At 44.4% G+C, this 26,556-nt stretch overlaps 1 protein-coding gene across 1 annotated transcript; it reads right to left on the reverse strand.

Annotated features, from left to right (window-relative positions):
• Window positions 1-267: 267 nt before the first annotated feature.
• Window positions 268-25,063, reverse strand: gal3st3 (galactose-3-O-sulfotransferase 3; the record flags this gene model as incomplete). The annotated part of the gene is made up of 3 exons (XM_079216356.1): window positions 24,971-25,063; window positions 2,648-2,750; window positions 268-1,543 (listed from the first exon to the last, which is right to left on the reverse strand). Exons 2-3 carry the CDS (start codon window positions 2,728-2,730, stop codon window positions 268-270), a joined length of 1,359 nt encoding a protein of 452 aa, XP_079072482.1. The 5' UTR covers window positions 2,731-2,750; window positions 24,971-25,063.
• Window positions 25,064-26,556: the final 1,493 nt, after the last annotated feature.

Here is a 26,556-nt window from a genome sequence, read left to right on the forward strand (position 1 = left end):
ACCCTCCCTTTTCCCTCATTTATTTTGACCCCAAACCCGGTCTGGAAAGGATAGGAGAGACATTGGTACAAGAATAACCCAGACGCTTTCCCAAGGACACCCTTGTTTCCGGCACCCACTACCAACCAATGACCAATGTCTCGTAGGTCAGGATGGGTAGGACAATGCAGTCTTTTGGGCACTCAGATTATATTCCAGTGTCTACTTTTCAAGCAGGGAGGCCTGGGTCTGTGAGGATTTACTAGGCTCTATCTTTGTGGTCCGACCTTAAGTTCCTGCAGCAGCCTTTGAGGTGGACGTGGACCCTGTCCCTGATGCAGGGCCCGGGGCTGCAGGGGGGATTTGGCCGCGTTGCACCTGAACGTGCCGAGGCAGGGTTGTGCGTATGGGCTGTTGGATGGGATGTGTCTGCTGCGCCGGGCGGAGCTGGTAGCCTCGGCGGTAGCGCAGTGATTGGGTACGTAGAAGCACCCGTGTGTACTGGACTTCAGGCATGATGAGCTTGAGGCAGAGCTCCTGGGCCTGGCTCGAGAAGCCACGGCTGAGATTTACCGGGAGGTCGTAGCCCACAATGTCAACTTTTCCACTGGGCTGCCAGGGCCTGAGATCCTTATTTTTGATCTGCCCGGCTGTCCGTTGAAGTGGCATCCGCCCGCCGAAGCAGCTCTTCATTAACCTCTCCTGGGCTCGCCGAAGGAGTTTCACCTCCCTTGCCACGCAAGCTGGACCCAGCACTGACAGCTGGCGCCACAAGGAGGCGTTGAAGTGGTCGTAGAGACGTGCGTCTAAAGAATTCCAGGAACGGATCTTTGAAGAAAGGCCCGATGTTAGGCTCCTCTTTGAGCTCGGCGTTCGCATGTTGAGTTTAACGTACAGGATGTCGTCCAGATCCCAAGAGAGGAGATGCCGAAGGAGAACCAGCGACTCGTCAAAGTACTCGGCAATCATCACCAGGGAGAAAACTCTGTCCACCTCCGCCAGAAAGCCCCGCGCATACGCCACGTCTGTTGCCGGGCGGTCCTTGTCTCCGCCCAAGTCGAAGGTCAAGGTGTTGCGTGCGTACATGGAGTCCTTCTCATCAGGTCGGTAGTAGCGCCATGGCTCCTCTAAGAAAGCCTCCAAGGAGCCATTGGGGACCCTCTTGAAGCTCTGACAGTACTGGTTGTAGTAACTGAACAAGGATTCAAACATGGAGCCCGGCTCTCTCAGGATTGTGATATAAATTGTGTCGTTGGGCATCAGGCGCTGCAGCTCCGCCTTGTTGAAGCGCATGTGGCTGGTGACGATGTTCGGCGGTAGCGTGTGCGGGTGGACAAAGTGAGAAGTGAAGGAGCGTGGGTAGCAGAACTGGTGACTGCAGGCCTGCACGGGCAACGCCACCGTGAGGTTGTTGCGCTCCGCGAAGCGGAAAAGCAGGTTCTGCATGGTGGTGCTGGCCGTTTTGTGGGTCTTGAGGAAGGCCACGTTGGTGTGCTTAGGTTTCAGGCCCGGGGCCGGGTGGGAACGGAGGGCGGGACAACCGAGGTGGAAGGCCTCCATGGTCCTGGAGAAAGAAAAAAAAGAAAAATGCTTTCATTTATTTGAAACTCCGTTAGTGCTAGAGAAACGGAGCAGCTACTCCAAATAATTTGGTGACATTAGAGACATAATTGCACAGACACTTGACAGTTAATGGAATAGACCGGGGTGTAGGACAGGACAGAGCTACAACGGTGAAGTAGACATCAGTGTACATGTGCGGAATTGAAATGAGGAGACAGAGAAAAGAGGGCAGACGGAGAATGGAGCCACTGGAGGACGGAGTATCAGAGGGTTCAAAATGATTATGAGGTGTATTTGTACTGCTTATATGGCTGGGGGATAAATCAATATCATCGTAATTTATTGACGAGTGGATTTGTAGTGTGACGATATGAACTTAATTTGTTATCCTTTCAAAAACTTTGACTTTTTAATCTGTGATTTACATTTCTTTTCTTTCCTTACTGTGACAGTGTATGTACTGTTACTGTGAAATCTATTCGTATCATCATGATCATGATTTCAGCTTCACTCCATACTAATCCGAGACATTTTTTGAATGTGCATTGTGATAAGTCACTCTAGGGCCCAACATAAAACTTAATTCTTTGCTTATAGTTTCCAATTTGCATCCGGAGTATCATTTTGAAATAAATTGAAAGAGGGCCAAATATAAAATCACAGAAACACTGAATACTTTGTATTGCAACATATTCACTGCAGACTGAACCACAGGGTCAGGTGTTCAAAAGGTGTGGAAACAAAGTGTGAAAAAGAAAAGTCGAGAGACGAAGGGCAGAGCATACATTTAAGCAGACATTAAAGACAGGAATGTGGAAAAGGTTTTATGAGCAAAACGTTAAGTTGAAAAGGGTACGAGAACAGAATACAGGCTGTCAAAGATCTACGATCCCTCTGCTTTTATAATTGGTCCCTCGACCAGTTTGGCAGAGCATCTGCATTCAAAGTTTCCATATCTATAATAAGATGGTCCCGCTATTAATTTGACTTGAAAAGAAAAATATGGACTTCTTCATGGTAATTAGCGCCATGTGAACTCATAAAGAGATAGAGGGTTTGTAATGTATGGGGTTTGCACAAGTGTGGGCGTGTTTCAATCACTCACCAGCTCAAGTGGCCCCCATGGTGCAGCAGAAGACTGACAGTGCTGATGGCGACGAAGACCAGGAATATCTTCTTCTGCGACATCTCTCCCCTCTTCACTGGGCCTGAGGGGAGGCAGAGGAGGAGAAGAGCGAAGAGTGAACAGAGCGCACGAGTCAAAAGGCAGAGAGGCGGCAAACGCAGGTGGAGGTGTAATGAGGAAGCCGAAATGAGGATGAGGTGGAACCAGAGTGAAAGTGGGCGGCGGAGGAATTAGAGAAAACGAGAGCGGGGGGGAGATGAAAGGAAGCCGAGACGAGGACGGAAGAAAAGGATAAAGTGAGAGCGAACAGGAGGAAGAGACGAACGCGCCGAGGAGGATTTACTCTGCAAATAATGGTCGGGATCCATTAGCGGCGGAGGCGAGTGAGGCTTGGCTTTTGTCACTGTGTAATAACACGCTGACTGATACCTTCATTACCTTCCCACAGCTGCAAGAGTCACACTCACAGTCGGGCCTCGAGCGCCAGGTCCCGTCGGTAACGACGGACATGTAAAAACCCCGACAGCGCTTCACAGTCAAGAGTGCTCAGTGGCAGAAAGTCCACCGTGTCACTCGACCCGCCAAAAGAAACAACCGCCACGATAGCAATGGAGCACCGGGAAGGAGTCCAAGCCTCTCTCGACGGCATCTCACTTGCATGACAATGGCCGGAGTCTCTCTCCTTGATTACACACCGCCCTGTTAGCGTGTGCGCACATGCCAGCGGTCACGAAGGACGGCTCGCGTTACGCAAAGCGGCGGCTTTTCACACCGCGTGCTTTTTTATATCCGAGGCACCGGCGGAGGAGAGTGAGTGCATCAATTTTAAGCATGGGTGGCCTCGTGGCGGCATCAGTGCCGGCCACTCAAGCGAGAGGGATCGTTAAGGGTTTGCTGCACATTTTGGGAAAGGATTCAAATGAGCGTTTAATCTGCACCAAACTGGTGTCTTGATTCAGATTCATGCAACCTGCGCTCAAATCAAAGACGGCTGTGGCATTTATTTTTCTCGGGGTGGCATGATTGTTATCACATTATTATAATCTGACACTTTTTGATCAATCGGTTGACCATTTGTTCTATTATACTTCCAAAAATACATAGATTCTCATAGCCTTAGATTACTTTTTCAAACTTTTTCAAAAACTTTTCAAGCCTTAGATTACTTTTTCAAACGTTGCCGGTTTGATTCCTGACTCTAACTGGCCGTGGATGGGTCAAATGCAGAGGTCAAATGCAGAGGTCAAAGACCTACTGTATGTGACGATTAGTTGTAATGTTATAAAACAAAAACTCCCCACATTTTAGAAACTGGAACATTCAAATGTTTAGTATTCTTTCTGCTTTACAGTGACTTGAATTATTAATAAATTATCTAAATAGATGCCGAAAGCCTCAGTTCAGCACAATTTTGTATTTATATTCTGTACAAACGCACAACAAAGAGTCACCCTGCTGTGCAAAAATACAAAGCTCATAAATAAGCATGAGATGGGACACAATTTATTGTGCGAAATAAACAACCGGTGAAGAAAAATGATCCCCACGTTTTAAATGAAACCAAAATATCTTACCCGAATATTAATTACGCATTCAGCAAAAAGATCTGACAGCTGACCTGATGAGTTGGAGAAGATTAAGAGAGCAAATGGAAGAAGTGACTTCTATTTTTTTTCAACTCCAAAAGCAGCTGGGGTTGTGCTGCTTCGGTGGTTGGACTCACAAACACACACGTGCAGTCACACACAAACGCACAACAACACTAAACCCACTCTGTTATAAAATGCTCTCACTGTAATTGATGCACAGATCGTTGTAGACACAGTTGGCTGTTTGTTTTTTTAAGTTAATCCTTTTGTCGATGTTGACACAGCATGGCCTCAGCCCTACTGACGGCCCAACAATCTGACCGCAACTGCAGCTTACATTTTGCACTTTTGTACTTTTTTTTTTCAGCGAAAGTCGACCACATGCAACAACTGAGGGATGCAAAGACTAAGGGAGATGCAACTATATTCAATTGTTTTAATTGTATCTAAATTGTCCAAGACTTAAAGATATTTATTCATCTGCAAAACAAAAAAATAGCAAAGAACGCCAGCCAATCCTCCCATTTTAGAAGCTTTGTTGGGTATTTCTTCTTGTTAAATCACTTAAATGATTCGTCCATCATCAAGGAAATATAAATTGATGAATCTTTTAAGTATTCTTATGTCCTTCATTTGCAAACTGGAGTCACCAGTGACAAGACATCGGCACAAGAAACAGGAAATTCTGACTTATCCGAGAGGCGATACGACCAATTGTCCGTCACATTTCAAATTAATTAAATTTCAGAGATGTGAAATAGCTCAGCCGGCCCTTGAAAAGTGCAGTGTGCCTCTAAGTGCAGAGCTTTAGTTCTTCTTCCAATATTTCCTTTTAAATGTAGCAGGCCCAAATTGTCTTCTGCTCCGAGTACACACAGGCTTTTAGAGACGCTTCATGATTCAGCACAAAACAACTCACGGCACTTTTAAGGCTGGAAGAAGGTTCCTTTGTCCTCTTTAATAAATAAAATGTTCCTTATAAAAAAACGTGTTTCCTCTCCTTTTTACATCGCTCCGGTTTTGTCTGAACACAGCCCGAGTCGTGGGAGATATTTGTGTTTTTCCTCCCTTCAGCAGAAGCCATTATATCTCGTACGGCATGAAAAACAACCTCCAGTGGTGTGAAAAGGCCCGAGCTGGATAATCCATCGCTTTAAACGTGAAATTTTAATGCGGGTCTGCCAGGGTTTTAGTTTAATTTCTTTTTCGCCGTCCCCGAGCTGAGTTTTCCTACCCGTGCCCTCGTCACGTCATCCTCTCCTTATTGTTCGTCGCCTGACGCGGCAACTTTATTATCACATCCCTTTGTATTAAGCGAGGGATGCAGCAGTTTGGATGTTAAAAACAGCAAAGAAAGCCCTGTTCAGACCGGAGTATGAGAGGTTTTGTGTACAAATAAAAGGGAAATTCACTCTCGCGGGTCCAAATCTGTGTGAGGATTGGGCTCATACAGAAGGTGTAGGTCTCTAATTATTATTAAACACGGGAAAACTTGCTAAAATAGGCAATACACTCATTTCCCATTGTTTTATTATATGATGTGTCACATTTAAAATGCTGAAAAACTAAGTTAGTAGCTCCTAAAATGTTGCAGAGGTCATGTCTTTGTTCATATTGTGTTATATCTGTTACTTCAGTCTCTGTTTCAAACTCTCAAACCAGACTTGGTGATCGCTGGAAAGACTAACAAACACGTTTTTTGGATCGGTTTTATAGTTTCCGTCTAGTTTAGATAAAGTGTGTTTCCCAACAATCAGAGAGGTAAAAGTGCTGCTTCTGTCAATGGAGTCTTGTCGCTTCGAGGAGCGCATGAACCCTCTGTTTCCTTTCACATCCAACTCTGGGATTTTTTTTCATGGATTTGGGGAAAGCATATTGTTTTCTACGTTAATACATTATAATAATTGGTCCAAATCACAAGGATTTTATTTATTATACATTCACTTCAATGCACTGGGAAAGGGGTGAACACTTGTGTGACCAACCTGGTGTCAAGTTGGAGTAATTTATCCTGGGAGTGAGTGATGTCACTTAAAAACAACAAACAGCCCTTTGAGTCTAGTCTACCTTTCCGTATCAATAAAGGACCAATTACCAATATTTTAAATAATCCAACTACACATGTTCAACAAATCCCCCAGATTATGATAATCATTGGTGAGTACAAATTACAAAATAATCTGCGGATACGAAGATTAAAGCTATGGAAAAAGACCCAAGTTTCTCATTAAAAACACCTGCATGAAGCGGAACAGGATGAACTTTTTTATTACATCCCTAAGAAATGTCACCTTCTCCAGGTCGGTCAATTACATTTAGTTGCGCCGGCATTCTCGGCTGGAGGTTGGGTCCCCGTGCCCGGGAGAAATGTCACTGTGATACCTGTTTGCAATGAAGCATTAATGAAACCGAGCACTGATTCAGAGAGGAGTGGGATGCAGTAAAATGAAGCCGTGCAGGGGGCTGTTTCTTGTGGTAAGAGGAGCTGGTTGGTCGCCCTGAGTGTGTGTGTGTGTGTGTGTGAGGGGATGGAGGTAGATCATGTGTCACAGAGAGTTAATAAGAAAGGGATTTAAGTGGCTTTCAGCAGGCAGACTCGGCCTCTCCCCTTCCTCCGCCCTCATCTGCTGCCATCTTCTCCTCCTTCCCCACCGATAGGCCTCTTTAATTAAAAAGTGCTGATTAGGTTTCTCTTACGATGCGATATGAGAGGACACCTGATCCCTCCTGTTAGCGGACAGCGATTAAGACAAAGGAGATGGACAGGAGAGAAGATACCTCGTCTTATTTGTGTATTGATTTAATGATTAAATGAGGGATAATCCTCCAGGAGGTGTGTGTTGTGGAGGATTTCAACACATGACGCGAAGGTAAAGAAGGAAGAACTAATCCTTTAACGCGGCTCTCTGAGTGGATTATCCATTTTACATCGCAGTCGAGATTTTAAATAAGCGCATTAACAGGGTTATTGTTGAATGTTTTAGACATGGAGGTAAAAGGTTATAGGAGGCAACATTGCGTCGCTCCTATATGCTTACCAAGATAGTGTAGGATGATGAGCTCATCTGGATTTAGGAGTTAAAGAACAAAAAACACTGGATTATTTGAGGCTGATATCAATTTTTGAGAATATTAAAGATCTGATCATTATTTTACTTTAAGACGTGACAAACAATTTAAGGATATATATGGATTTTTGAGGAATTGAGACTCAACATTAATATCAAAAATAGTAGTTTGACTGAAAGAAAAAAACATTATTATGGCGAGGACCAATCTAATCAAAGAGTTGTGATGAAGACGATACTTCGCAAATTAAATCACACAATTTTTTTTACCAATAATTGCCATTTTATTTCACCTTGAGTTTGAATTCCTACACACGAATAAGTCAATATTTGTAGTCGTGTAACGTTTTAAAACCTGAGCGTATTCCAGAGCGTTGGATCTATATTTTCCCGACTGTGTGTGGCTTCGCCTGTTTGCAAACACAATGTGAATTCCGATTGAGGTGTGAGGGAATTATTCTCACACCTTAAATTCTCCCCGCAGGTGTTTCAAACTTTATTTCACTTCTTTTCCTTCTGTCTCTATGTTTCTGTCAGTTTGCCTCCATCTCACCCAGAGGTCTTCTATTTTCTTTTTTCTCCCTTTTCTAACGTCTCTGCTGCCGCCTCCGTGTGAAAGTGTGGCACCTCCAAAATGTCTAGTGTTATGAATCAATGGAAGAAGTTTTGAAAGAGTTTAGTCTCCTGCCAAGTTTCAACTCCGGTGAGTGTCACAGTGGCTCTGCAGCGAGACAAACAAATAGAGGAGTACGATTCAAAGACATCTTCTACACACACACACACACAAACGATGGAGAGAAACCCGGCGTGCACGACATGATGCGGGAACAAAAATAACAACTCCAGTACACACACACACACACTTCCCCCTTACACACACACACACGGTTAGATGAACCTAATGAGCGTATGAAGGTAGCTTCATGCTCAGTCCTCCGGGGCAACGGCAGCTGCTTCCGCTCTATGATCCTGTCATCTGCAACCAATCTCACGTGATAACCTTTGACCTCAAGTGATCTCAAAGCGAAAGCATGTTCCCGTCTTCGTTATCGCACGGCGTCGACATACCATGTGCATGATAGCGTACGCACATATGTCAGCTTGTCCCCCATTTTCCCTCTTAAACATACACACACGCACACACACACACACACACACACACACACACGCACGCACAGCTGTTCAGGGCCAAGCCACCGGGGAGATGACCCATAGTCCGGCCATCAGTAACTGGATGACTGTCGCTGCGGGAAACCAAGGGCAAAGCCCGATGTACCATCTAACACTGTGAATAGATATATATACACACATACACACACACACACACACACACACAGACCTGAGGGGTACATTAGCATTAGCGCTGCCCTTCAACAGCAATGTGGAAGATACTAGTTTAAGGGGTCAGGGTTAAAGGGTCAGTTCACACAAACTACTACTGGATGGATTTGGTTTTCGTGGAGAGGCACCACCCCACAATATAATGTAGGTTAACAGCAGAAATATTACGTTTAAAGAGTACTTGTGTACGGCCTTGGCAGCTGGGTGTCCTGTAACGGGAACGTCCCAAATTCAATTCTAGCCGTGGGAACTTTTTTGCATGTTATACGCACTCCTCTCTCCCTCGCTCACTCTCTCTCTCTCTCTCGCCATCTTTTCGACACAGTCGTCTGTCAAATTAAGTATTTTGGGCATGCATCTCTACTCCAGCTTTGCCAATGATTGGCTAGTTGGTTTGTGTACAACGCTCAGAGCTGGTCGTAAACAGGAAAGAGGCTGTGTGACGTAAACACCCCTCTTGAGACGCATATTTGAAATGCCCTGTTTTCATGTCTTAGAAATGCTCCTAAAACCTGAATAACATCAGCATATCCCACGCGTCTTAATCGGAAAATTCTACATTTGGAATAAGGCCTAATTCAGAATATCCAAACAGAATATGATGTTTCCATGAGCCTTATCAAGTTCAGAATATGACAATGTTCGGAATAATATGTAATAGTGGAATATGAGTCAATGAGTCAATAAACTATCTCTACTGCACCCTCTACTCTGCCAGACACATCGTCCATCTAATAATAATAAAAAAGGGAGCAGCAACTGGACAGGCGGTCCACGCTGTGCTGTAACAGCTGCGGTCCAATGCAGAAATGTAACATCTGCAGCTGCCGATGTGTTACAGCTCCAGGACAAAGACGTCCTTAATGACTTGAGGATTTGAGTTGGGCGGTGAAATGTTGAGACCTTTTTTTAAACTATGAAACACATGGCGGAGAGCTACTGTATGGGGTGTGTGTTGGGGGAGGGGGGAGCCAGGGGTTTTAAGTTCTAAGAAATACGCAGATGCTCTTCTGGGCGATCTCAGTAATCGGTCCATTTTCCAGGAAAGCTGTTTCCTTACGTCTGAGGCTTTATCTCCCAAATCCTCAGAATCAATCTGAGATATGAGGCTTGAAATTATTTTCCACAGTGGTGCCTCCACGCCAGCCCCTCAGCTGCTCCGCCCTTCCACTTTATGCCATTTTGGCGAAGCCAGACATCCCCGAGAGCAGAGATATCTTTAGGGTCGGATGGGTAGATCGAGACAATATCGGGAAGTCGTGTCATCCACGGCCAACTACACAGAGGCACCTAGCACAGCAGCATACATGGAGTGATGCAGTATGTCGCAGTTAAAAGCACTTTTTCAATGGAGTCCTATGAACTCACTGGCATGTTTTGCCTGTGCTGTTCTCACAGGCTGGAAGAGGGTCGGTCCAGTTTGTTGTGCGATGAGCGGTGTTCACGACTCGGAGGTGAACGCGGAGCCTTGAGCCGAAGAACATCGCAGCTTCCTGTGCGAAGACTCTTTCTCTTATCGCTGCCTCCCCAAAGTCTCCCTCCAGCCCTCATTACTTTAATCTGAACTGCACCTCACTGACTCCCCCCTCCTCTCCACGGGGCTTTTCCAGCCTCCATCTCTCTATCTTCCAGCTCTTTATCGGTACAGTAAAAGGTAGCCAGGGCTCTCTGGCCAGTGTCCCCACGGTGCTTTTTAAGCATCTGCCCAACCCTGTTCCTGGACCTGTTAGAGACGCAGAGAAAGAGAAGCAAGAGTGTATGTCTGCACTCGAACATGCATGTTGTCTTTGCACGCACGCACGTGTGTGTGTGTGTGTGTGTGTGTGTGTGTGCTGCCTGAGAGTGCGTCTGGATCATTACTTGTCTGCAGGGTAGACTCCCTGCGGACTCCCAGATACAGGCATTATCTTCCCCTAAATGACCCCCCAGAGAGAGGGGGAGAACAAAGGGAGAAAATGGGGTGAGGGGAGGACATGGCGGGGAGGAGGAGGGGAGGCGCAGAACAGAGGGAAAGATGAGATTTGCCAAAAGACAAGCAGCGAACACGAGAACACGGAGAGAGAATATGAAAGCGGCCTGAGAGTGATTGAGCGGGCAGCATCAACATCTGGCCCTGTACCCGTGTGCTTATTGATGAAAGCCTTTTAGATCAGTTCTTACCGGCAAGCGCCTTAAGACAAATCCAGGGAGGGAACAAGGAGGAAGAGACAGAAAACATCAAGGAGACAATGTTCCCTTTGGCGAAGTCAAATGACAAGTACATCTTCTGTTCTTTCTCTTTGCATACAGACACACTCCTCCCCGTCATCTGCAGCTTAATTCAGCTGCACGGCTTAACACTGGGATGTACTCTGTTTTGCATCAACAACATTTTTGTGATTATGTCTGAATGATAACAGCGGCTGAAGGAAAGCTAGTCGCTGCTCGAAAGGAATGATAGCGACAGGCAGCATATTTTTTTAAGACTAAAGCCGCCAGAATGCTTCAAGTGCTTTTCCTTTCAGAATTTGTGAGCATAATGACATTTGCCAACACCTGAGACTGATGGGAACATCATTAGTTTTGCATGTATTTTGGTCATTTATCAAATTGCTGAATGCATTTTGCCAAAATTCACATGCAATCAATCCTTAAGTTGTTGAGATATTTCAATAAAAACGAATAAATCAACTGCATGAAGTCGCAGGAGGAAAGGTCAAGGGATTGCCAACATTCAGTTGGGTTGATCCTCTGGGGAGATTGAATATCTAGACGGATATGAAATATTACAATATGTAATTTGTGCGTATCCCAGACAATTAACTACAACAAGCTTTGTATGACGATATGTAGACCAAAGTAAACAGGTTTTATCCTCTGGGGACCATGAATGAAAAACTTCTGTGTCAATCCATCCAATAATTCAAACAACACTAACTTCCGCAATGCCTGGACTCAATATATTTTGTGAAGATTCATTTTCTGCAAGCAAAAATCAATTCCATATAGAAGCACCTTAATCATTTTAAACAACAGAGGCGACCACTTCAATTTTCTCCGGGCCTCCGCCAGAAATGAACAATCAAGAGGGTTGTACTTATTCCAGCAGGCCTCTACACTTTGCCTTTCATGCGAGCGACTACACAACGCCACAACGCGGCTGGAAAATAAAAAAAGCAATTTGGATCATAAGCACTCCATGACACCCAAAAGCTTGCTGTTGCACTTCTTCGTTTGGATGAGTGGTGCGTGTGTGTGCGTGTGTACAGTTAAATCCAGCGGGGGGGGGAGGGGGAGGGGGGGGGAAGCACTCTTTCAAAATATCCCTCCCTCCTCTTTATTTCCCTGCATTTATATTCTGCTCAGGGAACTCAATGTGCTTCTGCAACTCAGCTGTTCATTAACATAAGACGCAGGCTTCCTCCTCGCCAAATTAATCTGATGTTCCGAGGCGAGGCTCGAACACACCTCCGCCAGACGAAGTCACAGCTTCCTGCCGGTCCGACTGTCCCGACACGCAGAGTTCACATCAGCCCGAGCTCACCACAGTGTCGCACGAGCGCTTCGCATTTGTCGCTCCTGTTACACAAACCTAATTGTGGGTTTTTCACAAAGCCCCCTGCGCCGCTGCTCTGTGCTTTAAGCTCGCCGCCAATTACTAGCGCAGAGCCGAGGGAGCTGAGCCATCCAGCAGGTTGGTTTGGACCACAGCCTATTTTGTGTTGTTTCATTGGATGGCAGTGTATTCTGCTGCAGTTTCTTTTTTTTCATTTTTTTTCACCCTTCTTACTGAAGATAAAAGAGAAGGCCCCACTTCATCACCATGACAAATGAGCAAGATTCTTTCATCTAATCCCGCCAGCTTCTCTCAGACTTACTGTATGTTTTTCAGCAGTAAACCCTTACCAAAACCCCCCAACCTCATCCTGCACCCCCCCTGCCAGGAGTAACTCAACCCGGAGAGCTTTGATTTTGCTAGCAACAGAGCAGAAAAACACAAAGTGCTGCCTGCACGCAGCAATTAGGCAGAGATGCTGTCACGATTGGAGACAGACGAAACATTAAAGGCTCCTCGGCACCACGCCGGAATACGCACAAGCTCGTTTGAGAAGCTTGTCGGCTTTCATCCGCGAGATGCAAATGCTCCAGAGGTGGACAGACGGTCAGGGTGGTCTGCGGTGATTAGTATTAAAAGTGGATGCGGAGGTATGTGAGCCTGAGGATGAGGCAAAGTACTTGATCGCTGACACAGCAATTACGGTTGCGCTAATCACCCTATCATTAATGTGGTCAAATAAAACCAATCACAGCTGGCCTGCAAATGTGCAAATACATATAGATTGTACTCATTGATCACAGCTAGGCCCCAAATGCATGCAGCCTTAGTGGATCGTCTTTCCCTTTAAATCAATCTGGTCTCAAGGTGCATAACACGGCTTTTCCATGTCATTAGTACACATTTATTTTCAGCCCTCGTTTCTGTGTGAAGCTCTCGATATTACCTTTTAAAACATGATTTCTGTGGAAAGGCATCTTTCTCTGGGCCCTACACTGAGAACATATGTATGTATCACAGTTAGTTAGTGCGAGCACCCTCTGAAGTAGCAGAATACAATTTTTTTTTTTACAATTTTTTTTTACTTACAACATTTTTTTATGTTAAATGATCAGATCATGATCAGACTAGGAGATTCACACCTGGTCCTGTTGCAAGGACAGCCAAAAGGTGAATGAGAGCAATAAAAACAGAGCCCAACAGTGCCAGATATGAATTAGTACTTCTATGCCCAACCGATTGCATTGTCATATATGTAACAATATTGACCACAATGGCAGTGAATCAACATTCAATAGACAAGATCTGATACCATTGCCCCTGACACTGAACCCTAACCCGTCTTTACACACACATTGCTGCATTTACAACCACAAAATAGGCTAATGAGCCGATAAGCCCCCTTGTGAGCAGCAATAAGCAAGATCAATTCACATTAGATCAATGTAACATCGCTCTGATTGTGGAAATCCTCGAGCAATTAGATAGTGCTCGAGGAAGGCGGCGTCCTCGTTCGTACCCAATTATGATTGGGTCAAATGTGCTTAATTGGTTGTCTAGTTTGTTGATTATCGTTGAGGCAAGTAAATCACCCTGCTTATCTTACTGATAGCGGAGAGGACCCTTGTTAATTCTGATTGAGTCAGCGGTAATAGTTGGTCAATTAAAAAGCAAATACGCCATAATATTGTGGTCGGTGTTTCGGGATAACCTCCGAAGTGATTAGTGAGAGGAACAGGCAGGATGTCCACTTCTGGAAAATTGAGGCGTTTCACTGAAGACTGACTGTTCACCATTTAAAAAGGGAGGCAATTGAGCTGAATTTGAAACCTTAGGATTTAAAAAATAAGTTGATTTCTGTTATTTTAACCAGCAAATTAGCACACAGATGTTTTTTTTGTGAAATTTAAGTTATTAAGTTTTACAAAAGTGTGAAACCTCATGGCTAGGATGGCGGCCATTAGGAAAGAGGAAAGAGAGAGAAGCTTTTTATGTCTATTTTTTTTGTGTTCAAATTTCACTATAATAATACTCAAATAATTGGATAAGCTTTCTGACTCTAAATGAAGCTTTGTGGCACCCTTTATTGGCCGCTCGCCACTGAGAAGGAGCCCTTCTGCTGTAAATACGACAGGCAAGATGTCTAGTTGTGAATATGACACTTACACCCATGTGGCTGTGCTGGCGTTGAGCGCGGCAGAGAGGTCAAAGGTCAACCGCTGGACTGTACAATAGGGGCTTCTCATTCCGGTATCAGATCGGAATAGGAACGATGGATTCCAAATTCCGGATTCTTCACAGATCGCCAGACCCGCTTTGTGTCGGGTCGAAGCCTCCCGATGACCGACAGCTCTTAGAGAGCCAGAGTCTGAATAATTAACCACAATGGAATAATAAACACGCTGTTCTCACAAGTTCTCCTCATTCTAAAAATGTCAAAAGCAGATGGCACGCTGCCTGCGGCAAAACACTTTGGCGTAGAGCGAAGAGAGAGGCGAGAGTGGGGAGAATGGGGAGAGCATAAAAAAGAAAAAGGAAGGCAAGATAAAAAATATAAGTCCAAGTGTTTTATGCAGAAAGATATAGATGAATGGAAGCCCCAGTTTTTATTTGTGACTCCTTAAAATGGATGAAAAAATGAGGTGAGTCACAAAAATAAAGTATAAAACTGCAAAGGGAATAGAACTGGCTTTGCTTCTATTTGCAGTTATGGATCATGCATGAGGTGATAGTGTATGTTGTATTGTATCACTGCATCACTAAAAACAGAAAAATAGGACAGTGATGGAAGCAACAAAGCAGGTCGAAAAACAGAGATGCTCACAGACGAACACAGATAAAATGTGTTGAGCCGAGAGAATACGAGCCGTTGAAAGTTGCATACACGCCCAACAATAAACAAATATGCCCGTCCACACGGTTTACTTTCTCTTGTCTGTTTGAGAGCAAATACGTCTGCTGCTGTGATGGGCGATCTTGTGTTTATCCATTTATTACTGTGGTTAAACGCCTTCTACATTTAGATTGAAGTCATGTGCACGCCATGGCCACTGAAAAGAGCATTGGCAAATATTTAAATTGCTTTGCTTTCCTGTCATCTTCTACTTCAACCCTACTTAGCATGGCAGGCTTTAGACTTCTCAACGTGGGAAAGTGACGCACATGTCGTTGTACGAAAGAGATTCTCCGCACGTGAGAGACACACACCCCAAAAAAACTAAACAAAAAGTGTCAGGAATGGATAAAAACAGTTTATTTCTCTGCTGTAACGTAAGCAAATTCATAACGTTAGCATAATAGGCTAACGCTAGCTAGCTACAGTAGCAGTGAGACAGAGTCAGACAGAGACTCTGGACACCAGCTAGAAATGTAAAGCCTGCTTTTGTCTACTTTGGCCTCAAATCAATAGCATATAATTGTTTTAATTACTAAAACTGCTACTTGGCTGTTTGAACATGTGACCTCTCCGCTACATGACAATCCACCACCACAGAGCTAGCTTGTTTGTACGGCGTATCGATGCCCATAGAGACCCACGGAGGGAAAAGGAATATCGGGTGGAGGTGCAGCTGAACACAGAGATGCAGTGAGGCGGGTGATGTGGGTGAGGCAGGTGAGGCGGTTGAGCCGGTTGCGGCTTGTGAGGCGGGTGATGTGGGTGAGGCGGGTGAGGCTTGTGAGGCGGGTGATGTGGGTGAGGCGGGTGAGGCTTGTGAGGCGGGTGAGGCGGCAGCAACAGTGATCACCCGACTGCCGTTGAAGGAAGCTGAATAAAACTTTCACACGTCTGCTCAAATATCTCAACCAAAAACCCCGACTCCTTTGCAGTCCGCTGGCCGAACTGATGCCAAATGTGTATTTGTGTTTGCATGTGTATTACTGTGTTTGTGTGCATGCAGTATATGTGTTTGTGTGTACAGTTAGTGTGTGGGAATGCCAATGTGTGGGCCTCTATCCGGCTGCTTGCACACCTGTGTTTACTGTGTTTCTCTGCCCTGCTTGTGTTTATTTGTGTAAATGTGAGTGTGTTTCTAAGATAAGATAAGATAGGATAATCCTTTATTAGTCCCACAGCAGGATTTGCAGGATTACAGCAGCAGAGTGGATAGCGCAAACGACCAAACAAGAGACGAAACAAGATCAAAACAAGTATAATAAATAAGTAATCACACAGTAACGGTATAATAAATTTGTTTCCAAAAATTATGTCTGCTCTTGCGAGGCTCGTTTGAGAATGGAGATATGTTTTGTAAGAAGGCTGTTTGGCTCGACCTCTTTAAAGAGCAGTCTGAGGGATAAAACTTGTTTTTTAGGGTTACGCTTGAATTTAGGTTAGGTCAAGCTTAGTGATTTAACACATCCCAGCAAAGAAGAAGATAAAAGCGTAATGGCACAATCTGGGGATGAACTGGATTTAAACATTTTATCATGTTGGGTGGAAAATTTACATCTGTGAGATGACAAAAAATACCGTTAAAGACACACAAAAAAAGCATCTTGATTTTCCCACTAAAGTTGGCACACTGTGACCAAAATCACAGAGTAATGGGTTTGACATTTTCCTGTTACTCACAGGTAACAGGAAAATGCAGGTTCATTTCCCAGTTTTGTCCATAATTTCTATCTTTTAATACAAAATTCAACACACCAAATGAATTGCACACAGTCGGCCAAAGTTTTAATCAGGAAGTTGGCCCGTAAACTGTGATTGAGCTAATAATCGCCTATTCAAGGTGAGCGATGCAAACCTTTGTTTCAATCTGTTTGATCAGTTTCCAGATGCAACGCCAAAACTAAAGCTAGAGACTTAAGTGGTGTGTGTGTGAGACAGTCAATCATCATTTAAGGATATTGTTCCAACTTTAGGGACTTCAATGAGCACCCTCTCAAGTAATGGAAGTACACCCGTGTGTTCCCCGTCTCTCTGGGATCGTGCTGTTAGAGGACGCAGCCATGCTCGCTGTAATGCCCCGATAACAGAGACCCTGCGGCCAGAAAAAGGATTAATTAAGGGGCCAGACTGGGACCCTCAGGGGAGGGCGCCCCCCTCCACTAAACACACAGACACCGGTGTGAATAAATAAAGCGCATGTGCACATGCATAGCCTCATAAACTTACGCACAGGTAAGCATGCCCCAGGAACACACACACACACACACACACACACACACACACACACTCACAATCGGGTTCAAAACATTCCTGTCTGCCCCGGCGGGTTTACATGCTTCTCTAACTAACACTGGCAGCGTTTGTACGACTCCAGAGGAAACACCTTGAGCACTTAACGGAAGCTTTTTACTCGCCTGCCTGGGCAGCTCAACACACTCATTAAGTTCCTTTCGTTTATTAGACCAAACGTATCGTTTCAGGATGAAAAGGTCTGCGGACCGAGGAAATGGAAGAAAATAAATCAAAAAGTCTAATCTGAAAATCTAATTCACCTGCATGAGTCAATTGTGTTTGTGCAGCCCTTTATCATAGTTATCATCTTTAACGGAGTGTAAAAAAAACAAGAAAACAAACGATTCAGGTATCCCAACATGAGCTATGCTGGTGTATTGCTCTTCAGGTAAAATAAACGACACAGAGGATTTGAGCTCAAATCCTCTTATTGCACGAACGAATGTTATTCGCCTTAAAATAAATCATTTTTTCTGACACCCTGAGAAATGAGGTGTAAAAATGGATGTGTCTGTATTTATGGGAAATTCATCAAAAGATTACAATGTCCAATAAAAAATAGCAATTCATTTGTCAGCGCTGTTCAGCCCCTGAAGGTGTCCCATATTAATCCTCGTCCAAGTGATTCAGCTCTCACCTTGTCGGCCATCGAATGAGAAGTAATACGATGTGTTGCCATAAAAAGGGAGCTCAGTCAGAAGTGACGAAGTTCCTAATCAGATGCTGCACTTCTTTTTTTTTAAGGCAGTGGTGTCGTGTATTCGTCGAACCAAGATCTTTCAGATTGAGCCGTTCGCCAGACACAGGCGCTGAAAAGTGATATTCACTTCGGAGTATCTGGTTCCTAGATTATTTTGTGCGACGGATTCTATAGATAACGTATCGAGTGGCTCGTCGCTGCAGAGGCAACACAGTGTGTCCTTACTGACCAGTCTCATTTGTTCTCCCGCACGGCTACGCTTTGTGTGATGTGGCTTTCTATGCCGGATAAACAGTCCTTTATGCGAAGGAAGGTTCCCAACTGAGAGAAACTACCCGGACGTATCTAAGTGGTATGCATTCTCTAAATGCTAAGGAAAGGTGCTTCAATGCGTCCTTTATTAGCTCCTTTAGCTTTATAGTAAAACACTGGACCTTCCTTCACATTTAAAGTGACGCAGCATTCGGCCCTTCACGAGAACAAGCGATCATGACGCAGATCATGTCAGTTTCAACAATCTGTAAAACTTAGAGAAAAGTAACCACGACTTACTATAACAATGGAACGTGAGCGCCAGAATATATCAGGACAACATAACAAAGCAATGCATAGTGCACTTTATACACTTTATACGTATTGTAGCAATGCATAGTGCACTTTATACATGTTTCTGGTCAATACTGTCACTATATTTTTTGCCTTGAGTTTATTTTATTTTTTTCCCTTTAACGTGTATTGTAGTTCTGTGTTAGGAGGACCCAGCAAAAAAAGCTTTTCATTGTACAGAATAACTGCCTGTTATCTGTGCATATGACAATACAAATATCTTGAATCTTGAATCTTGAATCAAAGGCCTCTCTGGTATAGGCGGCAATCGAACCAAAGACCCTTCGGCTAATTAATTAGTGCAGTGCGTTGCGGCACCACGAGTATTTACTTATCATAGAACACATGCATTCTACACTAAAAAAATGAAATTCGTAAATCACCATGTCCATTTCTTCATTGTTTTGTAGGTATAACATTACTGGTATTCCATTCGTACGTGTTTGCAATGTTTTTTTCGACACCAGGATATTCCAACTGTCCCTTCTCAAAGTAGATAAGTCAGAACAACTGAGAACTCTGTGAAAGATGTGTAGCCGATTTAAAACAATAAACATGACATTTGGTATGAATTCCAGCCAGTAATTCACTCTGATCCCATTTTAAACAATAATCTTATTATAGCAACAATTATGTAAAAACTATAATCGGATTATCTAAATCAGAAGAAGTGGTACGATCATGAAATTGATTGGCACAAATGGCCACATTCGTACTCGATCAATCTCACCACAAGGTCCATTTAGTAGCTCTTCCAGCGCTTTCGTTGATATCACATGATCTTCCAAGTCTGCCTTATTTGTGTGGTATTCTAAATGTTCAAATTTCCATTCTCACTGAGCACTTTGAGGATTTTAATCTGCTGCTGAAGATTATGTGTGTGATTGAAAGCTCCAGAACATCTACTAAATGGACCATGTCAAGAGATTCCAAATTCCAAGAAGAGAAAGTTAAACCTCTTAACCCTTTTTCTTCTTCTTTTTGTATCTTATATGCTTGGGTTTTGCCCTGCGTCTTGCCTTTCAGGCTACATACAGATTGCCTACCTTATTGCTGGAAGGTTTTTTATGGGCAGTGCAATATGCAGCCTGAAAGACAAATCTGCTGAAAGTACACCAAGGTGCAAAACGGTTTCTGTGAATTAACTTTTTCTACTTTCTTTAAGTAAAAAAATAAGTCAAATAAGGTGCACAGGAAGCTAAAATTAATTCAGATGTACTACATGCATGGAGGCTTTGGTTTATCAAAAACACTGAAGGTCAGACCATCTCAGTCTTAAAATAATCACGGTCAACCTTTGAATTTCGTCTGCTCACCGGGGACGACTCACACAGAGAAGTTTCAACAACCGAACCGAGATGCTCTCAGTATTAATAATAAATAATGCATTTTGTGATGTGTGCGGAACAGCAGGCCGGTACAGATACAGGACTTTGCTCCCGTAATCTTCCCGTCCAGACCATTTTAATCCAGAGTCTGCTGGCATCTGGCTGTCGGACATCTACAAGTAGATGAAAACCTTCGCGCCAAGGGCAGCTCCCTGGAGCCGGGCCCAGACCCGACAAAACCCTCGTCCATCTGTCTCCATCTGGCACCAGCGGTCGCGGTGGTCAGAACCACGGCTAACAGGCGGCACAATAAAAGCCTTTTTTTTTAATGTTTGACCTTTATTAAAGAGCGCTTCAGGCTACAATTTTCATCATTTGAGATGCGTCTTCCTCTTATTGAGCTGGGGGCTGCTGGCTCAATAATACGTGGCAGCGAGGAGGAGGTGGTGCTGGGGGTGAGAGGTCATTTTGAACTTCACACACTCCCTCTAATCTCACCTCTAATCTAAAGTACGGTAGCATTTTCGTGTGTGCACGCACGGGCGCTCCTGCACATCGAAATCAATTTGGTTCCAAGGCACATTGAGACAAAACACACCCAAAAAAAAGCACCTTTGCACTAATGCATCAAAGTGGCTGAAAGTTGGCCAGTGTTCAATGTTTTTGTTTGTGTGTGCGCTTCTTCTGCAAAGAGGGCGGGCATTAACCCAACAGGGGAAGTGGCAAAATGTGTGTGTGTGTGTGTGTGTGTGTGTGTGTGTGTTTGCAGGCCAGCCATGGTCAAGCTAAGAGGTTTGTTAACATGCAGCATTAATCTTGCTTGGGCTCACATCCACACGTTGCAAAATAAATGGAAACACACACACACACACACACACACACATTCCCTTAGTTCTCTGCGGCGAGCTGAGATGCCCGTGAGTACATTTTTAATCACAAGCTCTCTAATCACTCAGGCCCGTCTTCAACAGCAGAACCTCCACTCACACCACACGAGGAAGGCCCGTTGGTGACGGCGACCTCCGTCACCGACACCGGCGCTTCCTGTCGACGCCGAGACCAAAGACAACATTTCTTTTCTCTGCGCTCCGCCTCCGGAAGGTTTTCTGGTTGCTGGCGTTTGTTGTTTTTTCTTCTTCTCCTTCTTCTGTGAGCACACTCTCAGGAGACTCTGAGCGCGGCGCTGCTTTGCCGTTCCTTCAAAGCTTAGCTGCTGCTGCTGCTGCGGGTTCTGTTGCTCTTCTTCTCCCCAAATCACCATCAGGAGGAAGGGTTTTTTTCCCGGCTCTTCTCGAGACGCATCTCTCGTCATCACATGTAATAGTGGCATCTTAGTTTAAATAACGCTTCAAGGTGAATTCAATTACTCTTTTTACTATACATCTATCAACTAAATATAAATCAATAAACAGAGTGTGTTAGAACTTCTTTGACCTGTCGCTAAAAAATATGAATTGATTCCTTGATTAGTTCATTAAGTCATTTATCTGAGGATTTGCTGCTTTTGCATTTTGCATGATTTTAAATTGAATATAATTTGGCGCTCAGACTTTTTCTGAACAATCAATATCAATGACTGAACAGAAATTTGATTAATGGCAAAAACAAATTGTAAATTGCAGCCCTAATGCTGGTCATACAAACAAAAGATTTCATTCATATTGATGTAAAACTGGAGAAGGAAACTGTTTATTCTTGCACGGCAGCTGGCTTCTCAAGATGTCACGAGATCAAGCGAGATTGAAAATCCATCTTGTCGCGCTTCCGAGTAAATGCGTCCGTGTCCGGTGTAGAGCCAGAGCACCGACCAATCGGTGTCCCGCGAGGAGCCACTGGAGCGGTTTAGGTGTGTGCGAGATGGCGCGGATGTTCAGGCCGATAATGGCGGTTCCTCAGGAGATTATAGCGAAGATGCTGCTGCGGCATCCGTTATGTCAGGACTGGAGAGCATTTCTTCATTAGGACGCTGGCGGCTTTTGTTAATAGAACAAATGCTTTCGCTCTTTTCCAGAATGGCATTTGATTGACAGATGGTTCAACCAATCACCTGCCAGGTATTTTTTTTAATTTCTTATTTTGATAAGTAAATGTGATTATTCACACCAAGTAATATTAACTAAACTACGTAAGTAAACCTGGCAACTGGGCGGTATGGCCAAGCATTCATATCACGGTATTTTGTAAGATTCTGGCGGTTTCACCGTATATCACGGTATTTTTTTTTACTGTGTCGTGATGTTTTACCCTGTTAGTTGAGCGTTAGTTGTGGGTTATTCATTGTTGTTATAAAGTTAGAAACCATGACTCAGTTTCAATACACGTAATACAAGTAGCTATGAAAAATACATGTTGCTGCCTGCCTAAGAGCGACAACTGTACTAGACTCAATAAACGTCTAAAAAAAAAAAATGTTGTTACGGCTATATGACGGTATATGAAATCTCTATATATAAAGATTACTATCAAATGCTGAGTAAAGGAAGTAATCTCAGGAAGAAATTTTCAAGTCAAATTTACTTGACCATTTTGGATGAAAAAACATTGTTATTAGTAAGTAAACTTAACTTAAAAATTGTCTGAGTAAAAATTACTTAGAATTTCTGTGTGGAAATTGTTACCAAGCTTTTTTTAAGTAAACACTACTCCAAATTTTTTTCAGTGTGGCGGATCCGGTTAACAGAGACTGGGACAAATGGAGGAATTTATGTGACATACCAACATTTCTAAGTCTTTTTACTCCCGGGAGGAAAGCTGTAAACCGGCGCTGCTCTTTTGGCTCGGGGCCCGGCCGTCTTCGGGGGCCGCTGCATGTACTGTGCAGCGAGCAGCCACAGAGCTGTAGATCATATAGTCATATAGTCCACATTGTATAAATAAACTCCTTTCCCAGAGCGGCGGCCTTTAAAGGGCGCCCTCGGTCTCAAAAGACCCTTCTGATGAGGTTTAACACAACGATGCAGTGAATCTGAGTCAGCGCTTTATCATATCGACTTCTTTCCAGACGCCTTGCGAGCGTGTGTGAGGCTTTTATTTACCAGAGGTGTGTCACTGTTCTAACCCTCCCACACACACACACACACACACACACACACACACACACACACACACACACACACACACACACACACACACACACACACACAAACGGATGCCTCCATTGTTATTCTTTGCATTGTTATTCTTTGCATTGTTATTCCCCAAACAGAGCAAACATTCATCACTCGGTCTTGTGTCTTCCTTGCGGACATGCCGGGAGGGAAGGAGCCTTTTCAGGCTTGAGCTTGTAAAGGACCTGCCGCAAAAAAGGCTTTATGAAGTCACCTCCCCTCCTTTCCTTTCTCCTAACCTACTTCCTGAAGAAGAGGAGGAGAGGGACCGACACAAGGCGAGGAGACAGATAGACAACCAGGACAGGAGCGGGAACAGAGCGCATGTGTCCATAGTCTGGCTTATTTGGTAAAACCAAAGAATAGCTAATGAGATTTATACATCGGTGTATTCATCACTTGCAGATCATTTGTGAATGGGTGTGTGTTTGCCCCCTGCTGATCTGACTGTGAGTGAAAAGTGCCATCACAGCTTCCCAGTGACACAACACAGAGAAGAAATCCCCTTGCAGTTGAGAAGCTGCAGAAACAGCTACTGTTTAGCATTTTTTTGTTTGATTAAGGAGTCAATTATCTTGTGTTGCCCGTCTGAGCTGGAAGAATGACCCCCTCCTCTGCTGCTCTTCCTGGCATTCATGGGTTTTTTTTGGGGAAGGGTGGGATCTTTTAATCCAAACTGAGGCTCTAAAAATATCCTGGATGCAGATGCATTTGGGATTTTGTACATTTCTTGTCCATTGTCAAAAATCTATGACGTTGTTATCCTGAAGATTTGATCAAATCAGAGTCTCCCTGCATGTGGTGTTGGAGCTCTTCATTATCAACGCTGCCAGCTGCTCTAAATACAAACCTGCAATGCCATATTGACAAATCTAATTGATGTTGTAACACCAAACAGGGCAGATGGAAAAGAAAAAAAACTTCTGCCAACTTGCATGCAACAGTAAACTAATCAATGTATGGATCAAATCTGCCTTGTGGAAAATGATTGAGCACGCATGCAACAATTGGGGCCACAAAGCTGCAGATATCAATAGTTTGTCATGAATTGTTCCTCCAGGTGCAAAAAAAAAAAAAAACAAGAGTTCATTTGCTTTGGTAATATTGGGAATTTAAATCCGGCTGAAGGTGTTTACACACTCATAATCTGAATGAGCAGGCACATAATCGATCATCCAGAGGAGCCTCAGGCGCTCAAGGAGACGACCCCCTCCATCTTCTATCATCCTCCTCCTGAACACACACACACACACACACACACACACACACACACACACACACACAAACACACACACACACACACACACACGAAGCGTGTAACCTAACGGGACATTAACAACAACAAAAAATCTCCTCAAGAGGTCTCACACCGCGAGATGTGATCAGATTGGATGTTTTTTTGGGGGGGAGTGGTGGTGGGTGCGTGCTGAGTGAAATCACTCCGCCGGCGGCGCATCTCCAAACCGGTACACATGTCTGCGCCGTGGATGCATTTCTTTCCTGGAGACAAAGTGTCATCCGTTCAGCCGCTTTTATATCACAAAAACGGCGCGGCTGTCGGTGCGTAAGAGAGAGAGAGAGAGAGAGAGAGAGAGAGAGAGAGAGAGAGAGATAGAGAGAGAGAGAGAGAGAGGAGCTTCTGGCACGAACAGAAACACGTAAACGCGTCCAAATGAAGCCGCCACACCGGACCCGGTTTCCTTTTTTTAAAATATATATATATATTTTTAAAGGCGACACCAGACATGTCTTTACTACTACGAGTCCACTGTGGGGATTAGAGGCGCCATGTAGGACAGGCAGGGATGCTGATATTACACAATGGGAACACACGGTCACCCACCTTTGTCATCCCGGAGCTGTGATGTGATGTGACCGTCGTGGCGGTTGATTCCTCCCGCTGGACGAGCTCCGTGTCCCGGCTGCCTGCTGCCCGCTTTCCTCTCCTCCTCCTCTCCTTCTCTTCTTTTTCTTCTTCTTCTTCTTCTTCTTTTTCTTCTTTTTCTTCTTCTTCTTCTTTTTCCTCTTCTCCCTTATTGTTATTATTATTATTGGTAGGAAAGCCTCCGGTCCTCCTCCTCCTCCTCCTCGCCTACAGTTGGCTGTCCCTCATCTGTTCGGTGTCGGTGCTGCTGGTCGTTCAGGTGTCGCAGTCAGTGAGGCAGCAGATCTGCTGTCTGTCTGTCATCAGAGGCTCCTCGCGACTCCTCTCCTCGTGCAACAAAACGGGAGTCGGTCTCTCTCTCTCTCTCTCTCTCTCTCTCTCGCTCTCTCTCTCTCTCTCCAGCCAATGCGCGCGCGTTTGTGCCTGTGATGCAGGGATGAGTACTGCTGCTGTGCTTGGGGGTTGGCACGCGTTCACGCACGCACACGGCAAGAACATAAGGTCCTCTCTCTCTCTCTCTCTCTCACACACACACATACTCTCACACACACGTGCACGTAAACGCGCGTGGACAATCCTAGCGGACACTGTGCCTATTTGATACACTTCTAATACCTCTTCTCACACTGCTTGTGTAGATGTAAATGCACTGAGCTGTCTTATAAAAAAGCATCTGTCATGCAAATAAAGTTCATTTGAGTTTGATGTAAATGTAGCAGCAGGCCAGGGGCTCCTTTCATGATTAGAGGGCCCGAGGCCACACCAGGAAAGAGCCCCCCCGCCCGCCCCCCTCATGCATTATTCTCAGCCTTTTCCCAACAGAGAATGTTATTGTTATTCCTGAGGATGCTCATTGTCATGTATGCAGCGCTCATCTCCGTCCCCTGCCCCAAAGGTGTCTGTATTTGTATCCGACCAAAAGTGAGAAAAGACAGCAAGGATCTGTTTGCTTCTCATTTGGCAGTACTTGTCAGCGTGCGGAAAACAAAATGTCCCCCAAATTGGGTTGTTACTGCCATCCGGCATAACAAAGGCGTAACTGAGCGCTTCCAAAAACCCCGGTACAAATCACTGATTTAAATAAATCTGTTTCACGTCAGCTGGGCTGGAAGGCAACAACTACCCGGTTCACGGTTCGGGTTAGAATTGCTACTGCGTTAAAAGGATCTCTGTTGTCGTGGTAACAGAGCAGAGATAACCACTTTGAAAGACCACAAGGTTAAAAAAAAAAAACAACGGTAATGGTCGGACCCCTGCGTGATGTCACCGGGGTCATCTTGGTTTTGGGCTTTTAGACTTTAAAGTCGGGTCAGAAAACCTGCATGTTACTGCTGACTACTGTCTCTAATGTCTTTTGTCTCTGTGGTCTTTAATGTGTTTTTCATATATGTCTGACGAGTGTTGACGCTGAAGGGAAATGTATGATCCAGTGTGTGTGTTGTTTTTGTATCACTCGGCCGATACAAGTCAGGAAAGTATTGAATGTTTCTTGTGTTTCTTGTTTTTTTCATGCTAATTTGCTGGAGTGCCCCATTAATGGCTCG

This window comes from Taurulus bubalis, assembly GCF_910589615.1.
Source record: "Taurulus bubalis genome assembly, chromosome: 3".
Lineage (NCBI taxonomy): Eukaryota > Metazoa > Chordata > Actinopteri > Perciformes > Cottidae > Taurulus > Taurulus bubalis.